General features: G+C 45.4%; 1 protein-coding gene across 1 annotated transcript in view; it reads left to right on the top strand.

The window, feature by feature from the left end:
* The window catches only part of LOC118299628 (calsyntenin-2-like), a 204,623-nt gene extending 201,974 nt beyond the window's left edge, over positions 1–2,649 (top strand). The window contains exon 17 of the mRNA XM_035623491.2: positions 127–2,649. Within this exon, the coding sequence (XP_035479384.1) occupies positions 127–336 (210 nt within the window). The 3' untranslated portion in view covers positions 337–2,649. The remainder of the gene's footprint in view (positions 1–126) is intronic.
* Positions 2,650–14,851: the final 12,202 nt, after the last annotated feature.

Genomic DNA, 14,851 nt, shown 5'->3' with positions numbered 1-14,851 from the left:
GTCGGGGGGGGGGGGGGAGGGATGGGGATGAAGGAATGAAAAGTAAAAATGATGATGATGATTTCTTGCTTTCAAAACAAATTTCTGATCCTTTAGTTTCTGAAACGGAATATTTTCTCACCACAGAACCTGGAGGATCCTCAGGCTGCAGAGGGGGAGGTCAGTGAGGAGGAGGAGGAGGAGGAGGAAGATGACGAGGATGACGAGGAAGAAGAAGACGACATCACCAGCGCCGAGTCAGACGACAGCGAGGAGGATGTGGACGTCCAGCTACCCAGGATGCAACGCTCAAGCACAAAGGGCCAGAACTGGGACAAAACAACGATATCTTATTGAAACACACACAGTCACAGTCACACACACACACACACACACACACACACACACACACTCCGCAACATGTCCATACACAAACCTCAAATCAGAGGGTTGAAATAAAAAGACTTTATGTAATGTTGATGATCTAAAATGAGGTAATATGTTTTATTACTGGAAGATGACACTTAAACACACACACACACAAACACACACACACACACACACACACACACACATGAACACACGCACACACACGAACAGAGTGCAATGATTTAACAATAGCCTTGTCTGAAAAACCTCCCGTTTTATACAACTGATAAGAATTGAAATGACACAACCTCGCTGGCCAATCAAATGGCTCGCTTCCTTCTTAAAGGGACAGCTCGTCAAATTTAGGTGACGTCTTTCCTCCGCCCGTTACAGTGTCCACGCCATCAACTACAGTCTTTAGTGAAAAGTTGTTCGAATCCCATGTCGTCGATTGAACCCCTGCGCCGCACATCCACTTCAACGTGTGTCCGATTTCCGCCGTGAGATTTTCCGATGTCTTTATTTAAGAAAACTTAGTTGCAAAAAAAAAAAAGTTAAAGACTATTTTTTGGTTTGTATATTTGTTATGTCATCTGCCGGTCTTTATTCCAGCCTACATGGCGAAGCCAGGTGATTTTACAGAGAAAAAAAAAGCATATTTTCAATGGTACTCAAAAAACATAACAAAAGACAAAAAAAGATGATCGGTCGTGCCGTCGCAGACGTCGTGTTGGACAAGCCGAGGGCTCTGAGTTCCGGGGGTCTTGGGAGAGACAGAGGAGTCTCCTTGTACATTTTTATACGCCTCCTTTCTTGTAAATAGTGAGTATAGTAGGTGACCCTCCCGCACCCTCCCTCCACCCGGGGACCCTCCTCCGCCTGTACACAACACACACGCCACCTCCTCACATACATGTATATATGTACACACCCCGGGGTCTCTGCCGACGAGACGCCCTCAGTTCCTCCCGTGTGTTTTCGAGCTCGGTGTTCAAATCATTCCAGCTGACGGCGACCTTTGTGCGTTTGCGTGGGCGGATGTGCCACTGCCTCCACGGCGACCGGCACCCTGTTCACGCCCCGGCGCTGACCTCCGACCCGACCGATGCGATCACGGGCGGAGGCCTGGCCACACACGAAGGGCCGCCGTTCCTCCGACTCGCTACAGTTTCACAAAGGAGCCAAAGTATTGTCTCAGTCATCTCAGTGGCCCCTACGTGGATTTGTTCGTGGCCGCAATATCAGCACTGACCCCCACGTAATCATTTCTATCGTTTTGGTTTTTTATAAAGGAGTCCTCGTCGCCAGTCACACACGCTCCCGTACCCATCTATTTGGGATGAGCTAACGTTCAATGACAACAGCAGCCCGACTGTTGAAATCAGCACTTTTTGTCCATAAAATGATAAATATCCAATGACAACAGAGCATTTTGCAAAGTAGGTGACAAATACAGCCACTGACTCAAAGGGAGATGTCCTGAGTGGAGAGACGGGCTTAACCACTGGAATTCACCAAGAGAACATTTATAAACTCACCTGCAAGAAAAGTTCCAACTTCCCCCTAAACTTCTAACTGTGACTGAAACCAATGGGAGAAATCGGAGTCACATTGCACAAGTCCCACTCCTTTAGAAGCACTTGGGGGCCACTGAGGTCAAGTTGCCTGGCGCCACTTCCGGATCAGAGGGGAGGAGCGGCGAATGCGTTCGACGGTGTCGCGTTTGACACGGTTAGGAAAACCCGGGCGACGGGTTGTTGTTGTTGTTGTTGTTGTTGCTGTTGCTGTTGTCGTTTCGTTTCTCCCCCACGTCTTGAAGGGAACAGAAGAGTTCTCTCACAAGACACCGGGTGTGTGTTTCAGGGGCCGGGCGTCCGACCTGCCAACCTCTGGAGCGTTTCCTCCCCCCGACCTGCTGTGTGTGTGTGTGTACTGTAGCTCCGTGTTCATGTGAAGATCTCATCATATGTTGTTTCCCTCATCGACTGTGACACCTGGTCTAGTGACGTCACCTCCTCTCACTTACGAGCCCCCACACACACACACACACACACACACCCACCCGTCTTAGGTGGATTCTGCAGCGGCCCCGAGCCCTGATGTTGTCCTGATGTTTGTTTTAGAAGTGGAGGCCGGTGAAACTAACATAATAAACCTTGTATAACGTGTTTTTATTTTTTATTTTTCTGAATTTGACCCCCCCCCCCCCCCCCCCCCCCCTTGGACTCTTTGGTCTGTTTTTCTTTGGAATGGTCACGACAGCACTTTCTGTAAATTGGCCAATAAAAACTTGTTTTGGAATCTGTGGGTCTCGTCCTTGTGTGAATCCTTCGAGTCCATTCTTTTCATTATGAAAGTTATTAATGCGCAATCTCATCCCAATTATTTAGAGATGTTCCGATTCCAACACCAGTCTCATGAAATGTTCCCCGACACTGCAGAGAATACTGGATCGGGCATCGGCCGATGCACAAGTCAATGTACCGATCCAGTACCATGTCCTAAAAAATGATCCGTCCGAATAAAAAAGCAATTTCCAATGTGAAATATTGCCAAATAACTGATTTTAGCCAGCTAGTGAGAAAAATCTGTCACAAGGCAATATTTAGTAAAACGATGACGTGAACCATATCAACACTGTTACTGTGACAGATACAGACCACAGATGATTTATTTGGCTGCAAATTAACAGTTTTTAAAGGATTTTTTTTTATTTATTCCGGAATTTAAATGGTGTTGAAGTTGCTTTTGCACTGTTTTAGAATGTTAAAGTTTTTTTTTATTTCCTTAAGCTGTGGCTGCACTTTAACAGCTGCTTAAAGGAAGCAACTGTTGTTTATTCCTAGATTTATTTGTCCGTCTTCTTTCTCAGTTATGACTGTCAGACTAGATGATGCGAGGAGTTCCATGACGGTGTGTGTTCTGTATGCATCTGTTTTTCAAAGGGTTTTAACCTGAGCCAGGCCAAACAACAACGATATCAATCATCACGTCATAGTTAGTTACAAACTGCTGTTGAAAATACTTTTTAAAAGTTTTGGGTTGCTGTGAGTTCTACAATAAATACATCTCTTATTATTTATGCAAAAGTTACGGCGAGGTTTTTTACACTAGTGAAGTTTAAAAATGCGTTATTCTGAGAATCCCTAAAGTGTTGTCTTCAGGCTTGCACCGGTCCAAATCATATTCCTGCTTTTGACTTTGCTCTGGAAACGGCGCTGACCTCGTGTTATGAAGCTCTCTGGGGAAATAATCAGCAATAATTGGTGACGTTCCCTTCGAAAAAGTGTCATTCCTGCTGCTGTTTTCCCACAGTGTCATGACACTGGTTTAATTTCATGTAGAAGCCACAGGCAGGTTGCTGGGTTTTTCTTCAAATCCCTCTGAAGAGTTTTATAGAACGAGCTCAGGCGTTCCTTCTCTCTACTGTTTCTCCTCGTCGGGGGCGAAGGCGCGGCACTGATCCCCACTGGATTACTTTTCATCTGTGACTCGTCGCCGTATCAGACGGGCCATGGAAGCGGCGATGAGGGCAGCGAGGATGAGAGAGCTGCACAAAATGCCACCATTCGTATGCAGCTTTTCCCACTGTGTCATTTTTATTTCAGCGAGACCGTAGTCAATCTTTTTTTTTGGGGGGGGGGGGAGGCCTTTACAGCCACGTGACGAGTCATGATGTGCTCTGTAAGAAGGAAGAGAGAGAGAGAAGAAATACGAAAGAGTTTAGTAAGGCTGTTTTCAAAGACATGAACTAGCCAGTGATAGTCGTCAGTACGTCCATGGATACACGACAAACTAATAAGGATCTGCAAATGACTAATTAGCTCCGCCAAGGAGGTTATGTTTCCGCCCCTGTCCAGTTGCATATCGTGTTTATTTCTCAAAATGAATAAGGCTAAAAACTTTCAAACCTGGATTTCCACAGAACTTGTTGGAAGGATACAAAATGGACCAAGAAAGAACCCATTTAGTTTGGGAGCAGATCTGAATTTGTTCTTTATCATTCCCAGAGAGGCCATTTATGGACATTTTCATAGATTTCCCAGGGAATAATTCATGGATCTTGGTGGGGAAAAAAAGCTGTGGTATATTTAGGGTGATACTGATATCATGAGTGTGTGAGATATGGTTTGGTTTGATTGGATTTAAGGAGACCGTGGTTGGACCTTGGTGGAGTTATTCAAGTACCAAACTAGCTCTGTATGACTTTAATGGCGATGCCAATTTGTGTAAACACATATTTCAACCTCTGATATGTATTGGAAAACTCCCCGTGTACACAAAATCAAAACGATTCTTTATTTTGAATCAGGAAAAATGACACCAGTCACAATATGACTTCGGGAAACTTCCATCAGTCAAATTCAACAAAGAGAGAGAAATGTTTTGTTGTTGTTGTCGATGTGGAGCTTTTTCATCTCCATCCACAATTATAAAAACATTTTTTACAGCTTCCCTCATTTCCTTTGTGTATTTCATTGTGGAACATCACCTCGCTGAACTGACTTCTTTGTAGAACTGATACTGTTTTGATTAAAAAAACCCTCAATTTTCTGCAAGCGCTGATAATGTTATTGTAGATTCACAACTTTTAATTAATAAAAGCATCAAACACACGCGTCGGATTTTGTTTGATCTCAGAGCTCAGTGATATTTTAGAGCAATTACAGATGAATTATATTAGAACGTGTTCTGTCGGTATGGGACACCACAGCCAAACAAATATGCTCCTTTTCACTTCTCCTCAGTTGCCGTCTTTTTTTTAACAGAAACCTTTTTAAACGACGTAGACATTAAAGTGATTTTGTATTTATTGTATAACTCACAACAACTGCTGTGCCTCATGAACTCTCTCGGAGAGAAGGATCAGGCCAGGATGACGAGTCGATGTGCTATAGGATGTCTCCATCTAGTGGAGGTGGAATATACTGCACGACCACGTCCCATCACAGGCCCTCCTGTCCTGTCCTGTCCTGTCCTGTCCTGTCCTGTCCTGTCCTGTCCTGTCCTGCCCGGTGACTTCACACGTTCTGTCACAGCCTGTTGAGACACTGACGATTTAATTCACGGTGTCAGCCTCGAGCCTATCAGGGATGAGCATTATTATTTAAAAAACAACAACAACAACAACCTGGTGTTATTAAAACCCGTGTGGCTGTTCTCAAATGAGCGCAAATTGTGGCCTGAGAGGCTTTTCTGCAGTGGCGGGAACACACCAGCTGAGTACAAAAGAATTTTAAATTAAAACAGCCATAAAACTTTGAGAAGGGGGGGGGGGGGGGGGGGTCGGAGCCCGAGGCGCCGTTATCTTCATTCTCTGCACACAAACATTAATTAATTCTGAAAAAAAAAAAGAAAACTTCACCCTGCCAAACCGCAGCAGCGTAACAGACTGTAATTATCACCTTTGTCCTTATAGCAGAACACGAATAATGACATTGAACTCAAACAGAAGGAGACGACACTTGTTCCCATGTGTATTATTTGATTATTTGTTTGTTTGTGTCTTCACACGCTGAGGCAGCGAGAGAGGACGGATCTGAAAACCTTGATGGCGACCTTGAAAAACCGACATGGGCATTGAGGAGAGTTCCACAAAGGCAAGGGGAGGGAATTTGGAGATCCAGTGTTTCAGTGTGCCCAAACACACACACACACACACACACACACACACACACACACACACACACAGACAGACAGACAGACAGACAGACCCACAGACAGACCCCCACACACACACACACACACACACACACACACACACACACACACACACACACACACACACACACACACACACACAGACAGACAGACAGACAGACAGACAGACAGACAGACAGACCCACCCACACACACACACACACACACACACACACACACACACACACACACACACAGACAGACAGACAGACAGACAGACAGACAGACACACACACACTCACACACAGACACACACAGACACACAAAGACACACACACACACACACACACACACACAGCATGTGATTTTGAAGGTAAACTCGCAGCCTTCGAACACAGTAAACCCCTCTCATAATCACCTCATAAACAAAACCCCTCTCGCTGGCCTGGGATTACACGTCTGGATTAGTCGGCGGTTACAGCCGCGCATCACTTCAGTGTGAAGGACACACACACACTAATCCACTCTGCTCTTATTACCAGGCCACCGTGAGAGTGCGGTGTCTCGGAAAGGCCAATTTCATTATGACAAAAAGACAGAAGCTCATCAAACTCATGGGCACCGCCTGTTCTGTGTCGATGTTTGCGACTGGTTCCGCTCACGGGGGCTTTGTGATGTCATATTCTGGCAATTTTGAATCGTTACTGTCAGTTGACTCAACCTGCGAGCTTCGTCCCGTCCGAGGAAATGACCCCGACGATGCTGCAGTGATGTAGCCAGAGGCAATCAATCTTAAATCATGGGAAATGTAGGAGCCGGCGTTTTTCTGGAACGTACCCCATACTAGTAGAGACTACAGCTTCTGTGTGGCGACGGATGAACCTGTTGCCACGGGCGTATACAAGTTGGGATCCATCGCGGGCCTCGGGGGTCACAAGCAATGAATCAAACTCCCAGAAGGACGACCAGCGATGACTTGGCGGTTTACTCATCAGCGGTTGTCACCGCAAACGTGGCGCCGTCGACAGGATCCGTCGTGCGAGGGGACGTCCGGAACTCAGGGCTGAAGTTAAAAGACTGCAGCTCAACCTTTCACCTCCCCGACGCCTGAGGACCAGAGGACAACACCAGATATTCAACGACATCACCTTGGACTACGTGAACACTTGACAGACATCTTATTTGACTTTGTCTTCTGATAGTCTATAGACTCAAGCCTGAATCACTTAGTTATGGGAGTCATTTGCTGATTTGCTGGTCTTTTATTTTGCAATAATCCGTCTCTTATGACTCTGACAACAATACAGCGATACTGAATTTGCCGGAATGCCCCTTTGAAATATCCCCCCTCCCATGGTGAAAGGGGAAAAATGATAATTTTTGCCCCTTTCAAGCGCGTGAGTGTTGTAGTAACTGCAAAAACACGGAAGGTGGCAGCAACACGGCAGCAAATAGTTGAATCCATCTGGATCAGTGTCTCAGACCTGAGTCGAGGCCACATGTGCAGACACAGACACAGAGAGAGGTACAGTAGACGTGTTCCTCCGCCACAGAGGTTGATCTCACCCTGTTCCCTCGTTGGTTTGTTTGTCAGCAGGATTATATATTAGAAAAAACACACAACAGATTTCTACAGTCGGAAGGATGCGACATTGAATGAAAGAGGCCATTACATTTCTTTTTTACTACTTTCTTACTTACTTTAGACATTGCAAGATTTTTTTTTTCCATGTAGCTTGGTGAAAAATATGAAATCAGGCATATTTAAAGAACTGAAATCTATGATTCCAAATAAAAATCCAGATGTTACAAGTGGTTTCACGAGGGGACTGTGGGGCCTTGGTGGAGGTGTGCTGTCCGTTTAAAGCTGTGACCGAGTGTCAGCCCACCGAGACGTCACCCATCTTGTTTTTCCCCCCCATCCAGATGTAGGAGTGGGGGGGGTTGGTGTAACAGAGTTCGTCCACTGCACGCTCCCACCTACACCTGCAACCAGGAGCCGATTGGACGGTACCCGCTGTCAATCAAGATGCACCCACACTGCGCTGCTTTATCATCTATTTGACTCTAAATGAGGACACAATTTAAAAAAGACTTGAATCTAGAGATTGAACCACAAACTCCTCAGGAAAATGCTTACTGACGTTTATGAGTCAAGTGAGAAGTGTAGTCAAATTCTCATAGACTTCTATAGAAACGGACTTATTTAAGCAACCACTGCAGTCGCCCTCTGCTGGTGATTCCAGAGAATACAGGCTTCAGGCACCAACGCGTTGGCTTACTACGTCCATTTTTATATACAGTCTACGGTTCTGATAGATATTGATTTCATCTTCGATCTGTTTCTTTTCTAAATGAAAAAAAAACAAACAAACCAAAGCACGTAAAGCATATTTCAAAACTATGTTTTCTAGGGAGTTCCCTTTGTGAGCGTTAATCGTGCTTGTCGATCTTGGACTAACGTGACGAGTGGCAGAGCTGGGTGTCACAGGAGCGTGACTGGTCACGCTGTATCCATGAACCCACCACCCACGAATCTGGCAGAGTTTACATTGAAATCAAGACAGAGCCACCAAAACTCGGATAGCAGCATTGGAGGTCATGAACCCTAAAACCTGCCTGTGATTGGCCGGTTGTGTGTTTACATAAGGTGCAGCGGGGCACAATGCTGAGGAAACAGAACAGGCCGGTGGGCACGGATGTCATTGTTCACTGCGCACTTGACGTCACACACACACACACACACACACACACACACACACACACACACACACACACACAGAGTTTAGATACTCAAATGTGACGCACGAGATGAAACACAGTTTTTCTGCCTATAGGCTGTGTCCAGTAATTAACCAAGGTATTTGCCCGCGGATGGGTTATCACTAATTTTAGATGTCCTCTTGCTGTAAGGTGGTGTATTTTTTGCCTAATGGGCAGCGGGTGACATTTTGAAAAGGTTGAGATAGCAGGAGGGAGGTCTTCGCTTAAAGCCCCCCGGAAAAATATTAACAAGCGCACTGGAGATGTGAACTTCATATCAACATGTTTGACTTGTACTAATACTATAACAGGGTGGACACACACACACACACACACACACACACACCCCTCTTGCTTCTGTTCAACTGACAACGTACACGTGAATGAAATAAAAAGGAGATGTTCAGAGGGAGAGAGGAGGATGAGAGCGAGGAGACACAGAGAAGAGGATGAAGTGTGGATAAGAGGAGGTTCACACTGGTCTTGTTGGGCCTCACACTGAGCTCTCCCGCTGCGAGCCAGATAAAGACTATGACTCATTCATACCTTCACGCAGAGGTAACGCTCAGCACTGGCACCGTACATTATAGTTCACTGTCCTGACCATCTATACGTCTACACGGTCGAGTCAAGCTGCTGCTCGCCAAACAGTTGCGTCTGCATATGTTGGTTTTCCTCCATTTATCTGCCAGTTTGAAAAGTGCCGTCATCTTGTCTCCACTCAGCGGCTGAAGAAAGGAAGAGAAGAGGCCGGCCCAGTTGGAAACAGACGTCATCCCTTCACCATCACTCTTTTCATTTTCACTCTCTGCCGCTCTACAGTTCCCATCATTCACTAACTCCCTCTCGCCTCCCTTCCTACTTTTTTTTTTTGGGAATCTTTTGTTCCTCTTCTCCCGAGTTCCAGTCGGGAGAAGAGTCTGGTCTCATGGCTGAGGAGACAGAGGCTGAGTGGCTACTGCACATATACTAGATGTATTAAATCTTCCATTAGTCGATTCATCGAAATAAAATGAAAGTTTATTCATACCATACTGCTTTTGATTTTCAGGTGACTGATGACATCATTTCTGAAGCAAAAACTAAAAAATAATTTGCAGACACATATCTACATATGCCAGATTTTTTCACATCAACATCCATGACTTATTCCCTGGGAGATTGGTCTTGTAATGTTAAAAAAAAAAATTCCTGGATCTGCCCCTTTGTCCGGGTCCACTCCAAAATTTGAATGGGTTCTTTCTTCGTCCTTCCAACCAGTTTCGTGGAAATCTGTTCAGTGGTTTCTGCGTCATCCTCCTGGAAAATCAAACAAACCAACAAACCAACAGGGACGAAAACATGGAGGTAATTATACGATAGTGTTTTTGATTTTTTAGATCATTGATTGGATCATTTCTGAAGCGAAAGAAAAACAAAAAACGTTTGAGGATTTGCTGTTGCTCAACAAAACGTCCTCTGTGGCTCTGGACAAAAAATATATATAAAATATATAACTAAATACAGTATATTAGCGAGTCCCACATCATCAGGGGTGTTATTGCGCAACCACATTGGTTGCTTATTAAAATATATTAAATTTGACACATTATTAGTGTAATTCCAGCCAAGAACACAATGCTCATGATTCTTGTTTGGCTCGCTACAAAATAATAATTGGAAAAATGAAAAAACTTATCCCAGACCGGTGACCGGTGTATTGTCCCCATTCTGGCAAATATCATGAGGCTGCTTGTGACGACGTACGTTTCTGTGAACAAAGAAAATAAAACATCCCCCTGTGAACTTTAACATAGTCGTTCAGACATGTCTGCGGGGGAGGGGAGATTCGAAATGTGTGAGAACACTTTTGTGTTGTAAAAAACCCCCAAATATGTTGCACGAAAAAACAGTCAGTGGTGAACATGGATTGGACATGAAAGTGGTCCCGTCCTCAAGTGATCCTCAAGTAGGACAAAAAAACATCCCGCCACTTTGAGGGATTCTGTGCTCGGGAGATATTTCTACATGTTATCTCGAAGAAAGGATCGAAAAAAATAAAAAGAGGAGAAATATGAAAGGTTAGCTTTTACACGACTTACCAAGCAAAGCAGACGTAGGCTTATTTCCCCCCATAAATTATGGATCCCTGCAGCAGACAACCGGGCTCCAACCATCCATCTGTCCCTCGGCTCATTCATATATATATATATATATATATATATATATATATATATATATATATATATATATATATATATATATATATATATAACATGTATACAGAGAAAGGGGGGGAAAGGAGGAAGCATGCAATAGGAGAAGGATTAAGGAGGCATACAGCAGCCATCACTTTATCACTATCAGTAAATAGCTGACGCACGTTACTCCGTCAGACCAAAGCAGGTAAGGCAGAGAGTTAAATCTCCCTGAAGGAAAAGTGCTTGAGAGCAAAGAAAAACGGCGGCGGGAGGATTTAAATTCAGCTGAGCGGAGTGAAAAAACAAACCTGGAGGAGGCGGAGGAAGAAGACGGCGAGGTGAATTGAAGTGAAGCCTCACAACTGAATATGGATCAGGCAAAGCCAAGTCACTTTTAACCAGATCAAACAAGTCATTACCTCCAACTTCCAGACGTGTTCAAGGATCCTTCACATTATTGAACAGCACTGAGGGGACGCTCCCGTCCCTCTGAGGTGACGCTCCCGTCCCGCTGGGGTGACGCTCCCGTCCCTCTGGGGTGACGCTCCCATCCCTCGGGGGGGGACGCTCCCGTCCCTCTGGGGTGAGGCTCCCGTCCCTCTGGGGGGGACGCTCCCGTCCCTCGGAGGGGACGCTCCCGTCCCTCTGGGGTGACTTACATTTCAGTGTCTCCTCTGCAGTCGACACTGACGTTTGGCTCTCTAGCTTCGGCCTCGGTCGTCTGAGCTCAGTGTCACATATGCATCGTAGCATTGTGTATGTTCAACAGACCTTTTCCTTTTTTTAAGAATAAACCGGTTGAAAGCGTCCGTAAAGTCTCTGGAGATGCAACCTGAAATGGAATGACTGAGAGTCCTGTTCGCCAGACTCGGCTACAACGGAATAGTTGATGGAGTGGATGCTGATCCAGGAGGACGGAAACCGTGGACGTCTTCAGCAGAAGTATTGATCATAAGAGCTCAATGTTGAGGAGACTTCCGGTTCGCTCCACAGATCAACAGGGTCACAGTGCCCGTCCCCGGCCTCTGTAGTGTATTCAGTTCAGAGTAATGTCGTCATCTCCCCGCGACTACGACACCTCGACCGAGACTTCCGCTGCTCAATGATTGTTTCGTCTTAGATGAGTTGACCTCGCTTGGTGCCTGAGAAGACACGTCTTAGAGTTTCTCAGGGAGGGTAGACGGAAATTCCTCAACAGAACCAATTCAAGATTGGCTGGCGACCGCCGAAATTGAACACGGATTAACATTGAGCTTCATCATTTTAATATAATTTTACTTTTCACGTCATCATCTTCATTGTTGGTCGCCGTTTTCATCCGTATAGACACGTCCATGGTTTCAAGAGTTCCTGGCTCGCAGGAGCCAGGAACTTTTTTCCAGCGCTTGCGCTATTAGAGCAAATCTGATTCTGAACTGACCGCCGCCGCCATTTCCATTCGGTACCCAGTTCCTATAATACATCTTTTTTCTATTTAATTTTTATTTTTGAATACTCTGAACTTTCAAATCCCCCCCATTTTCGAAAAATTAACTTCAAGAGGAAAATGCAGCTATTTCTTACGTTGTAAATGATATAAAAGGTGCGAGAACGGAAAGATGACAGACGTAGCAACAGTAACTAAGGGCTGTGTAGCATAGTCGTTCGTAAAAAACTAGCAAATGGATTTTCACGAATGGGTGAAGAAACTCACGGGCCAAGAAAGAACCAATTCAATTTTGGAACAGATTCAGGAATTTTCTTCACTTTCTTTTTTTTGGGTTTTGTCATTTCAGCAATTTCCCAGGGAAAAATGCATGGATGACAAAATCCGGCATATTTATGAGACCGATATCTATTAGTGTGTGTGACTTGGTTTAAGTTAACAAGACTGTTGGGCCCTGGCAGAGGTATGAGCTCCACCGCATTGTCTTTCAAATGTCTTTGTCCATCAATTCTCCTGCGGAAGTGCAGGTCATCTCCGTCTCAGGCAGCTGAGAGCAGTGGGAGCTTTATTCCTCCTCACATTATCAACACAGGCGTCTCTCTGCTGCACAACATTGAGGGGTTTTTCCGTTGGCAGTGCCAGGAAAAGCCCTCGCTGAGCCAAACTTTGATCTCACAACAGGCTTTGTTCTGTGTTCAAGGCCCGTTCCCGGGGTTGGGGAACCCAGTAGATTCAGCTCATCGCGACACTTCACACCGCGGAACCAGCGTCTGGGGCCTCGACAGCAGCAGAAAGGTTTTCAGTCGTAGTAGGTCTCTGTAAACCTCCAGAGGACGTAGACGGCGACGGCCACAGCGGGAAAAAAAGACGGTCTGGTCTGCGGTGGATTTCCTATTTGCAGTCACCGGCGCGCTCCGCCCTTACAGCTGCCGCCTCGCAAGTCTATTGGCTATATCAGGGTTAAAGCGGGCCAGCCCAGAATATACCTGGGGTATAAAGCATGCACGGCTAGAATGCACCCCACAACCACAGAAAGCAGCCCTATGAGAGTTCTGTCATGAACTCAGTCTGGTGCAATTCAGATTAACCCCCCAACCCTCAATTCTGACGACTTTGTGATGGCTATTTCCTACAGTTTCTCCAATTTCTAAATTCGTATCCACGTGATTGATGATGATCTCCAAAGAGCAAACACACAGATAGGGAGTGTGAGTTTAGCTGACTTTATTCTTGTTCACATTTAAAAGATTCTCATGGCAGTACATTCTTCCACCATACGTGCAAAGTCATCCAGTCCCGTGGGGGGAAAGAAAAATCTCATAAGACCATAATCTTTAAAAGTAAATCTTGGATAAAAACCCACATGTGGGTATGACAGCAGAAGAAAAAAAAAAGGAAAAAAAGGAAAAGCAGCATTTAAAACCTTGTTGGGGGCGGTGATGTGCTTTGTGTGTGTGTGCTGTCTGAGAGCAGGCACATTAGCAGGCGAAGACAAAGTTTCACCTTCGGATCGATCTCTATCAGTGTTACAGGAGCTGCAGAGCCGACAACAGCAGGTGTGGTCGGTCGAGTTCACCACACATGGAGAGAGAGAGAGAGAGAGAGAGGAGCTGGTGGTGGAGGAGGGGGATTCAACGTCAAGTCCAAACAGACTAGAATTGTGTCCTTCAGTCTGTAGGTGGGACCTGCCTGCTCGTCACTGAGTTGTTATCCTACAAAAGAAAGTGTGAGCTGTGTTTCTATACACTCACTGTATGTATGTAAACAGAAACAGAGTTGCTTGTGGAATTTCTTGCTCCGAGTGCTTTCTCCCTCTCCCTCTCTCTCCTGTTGCATGAAGCGATTGTTGCGTCTGCACAGAGTCTGCTGCGTTTCCTGGAGACAAAAATATACGTAGGACATGTTTCTGAGGAAGCCTCCACACAGTGAACTGGGTAAACTGTCACCCAGAAATCACAGCACAGAAAGCCTGTCTGACGTGTATATGCATATATACGCATGTATGATTGGCAGGAAACTGTATTGCAATATTCTCTTTAAATCTCTCTCCATTGTAGTCACCTATTTAGGAGAAAAACAGCAGTCAGCAACGACAAAATCAAAAGAAAAGATAGAAGATAAAGAAAAAAAGAGATGAAAACGAGGAGATGAAAAAGAAAAAAATTATTTCCAAAATGGAAAATTCCCCCAACTACTGTAAACAGAACCCCGTCGCAGCGCCGTCTCCTCCGCCTGTTCGTAGTCAAGTGTCGTAGTCCACATCCTCAGCAGACGTCTGATGGTTATAGATTCAGTTTGGAGGCTGGTTACAATAAGAACAAATGGGCTTCAAGTTTCTTCCCATCGGGGGGGGGGGGGGGGGTGTGTGTGTGTGTGTGTGTGTGTGTGTGTGTGTGTGTGTGTGTGTGTGTGTGTGTGTGTGTGTGTGTGTGTGTGTGTGTGTGTGTGTGTGTGTGTGTGTGTGTGTGTGTGTGTGTGTGTGTGTGTGTGTGTG

This window comes from Scophthalmus maximus, chromosome 11 (genome assembly GCF_022379125.1).
Source record: "Scophthalmus maximus strain ysfricsl-2021 chromosome 11, ASM2237912v1, whole genome shotgun sequence".
Lineage (NCBI taxonomy): Eukaryota > Metazoa > Chordata > Actinopteri > Pleuronectiformes > Scophthalmidae > Scophthalmus > Scophthalmus maximus.
Note: the sequence above shows the minus strand (reverse complement) of the source record. Positions and strands in the feature narration are given on the sequence as shown.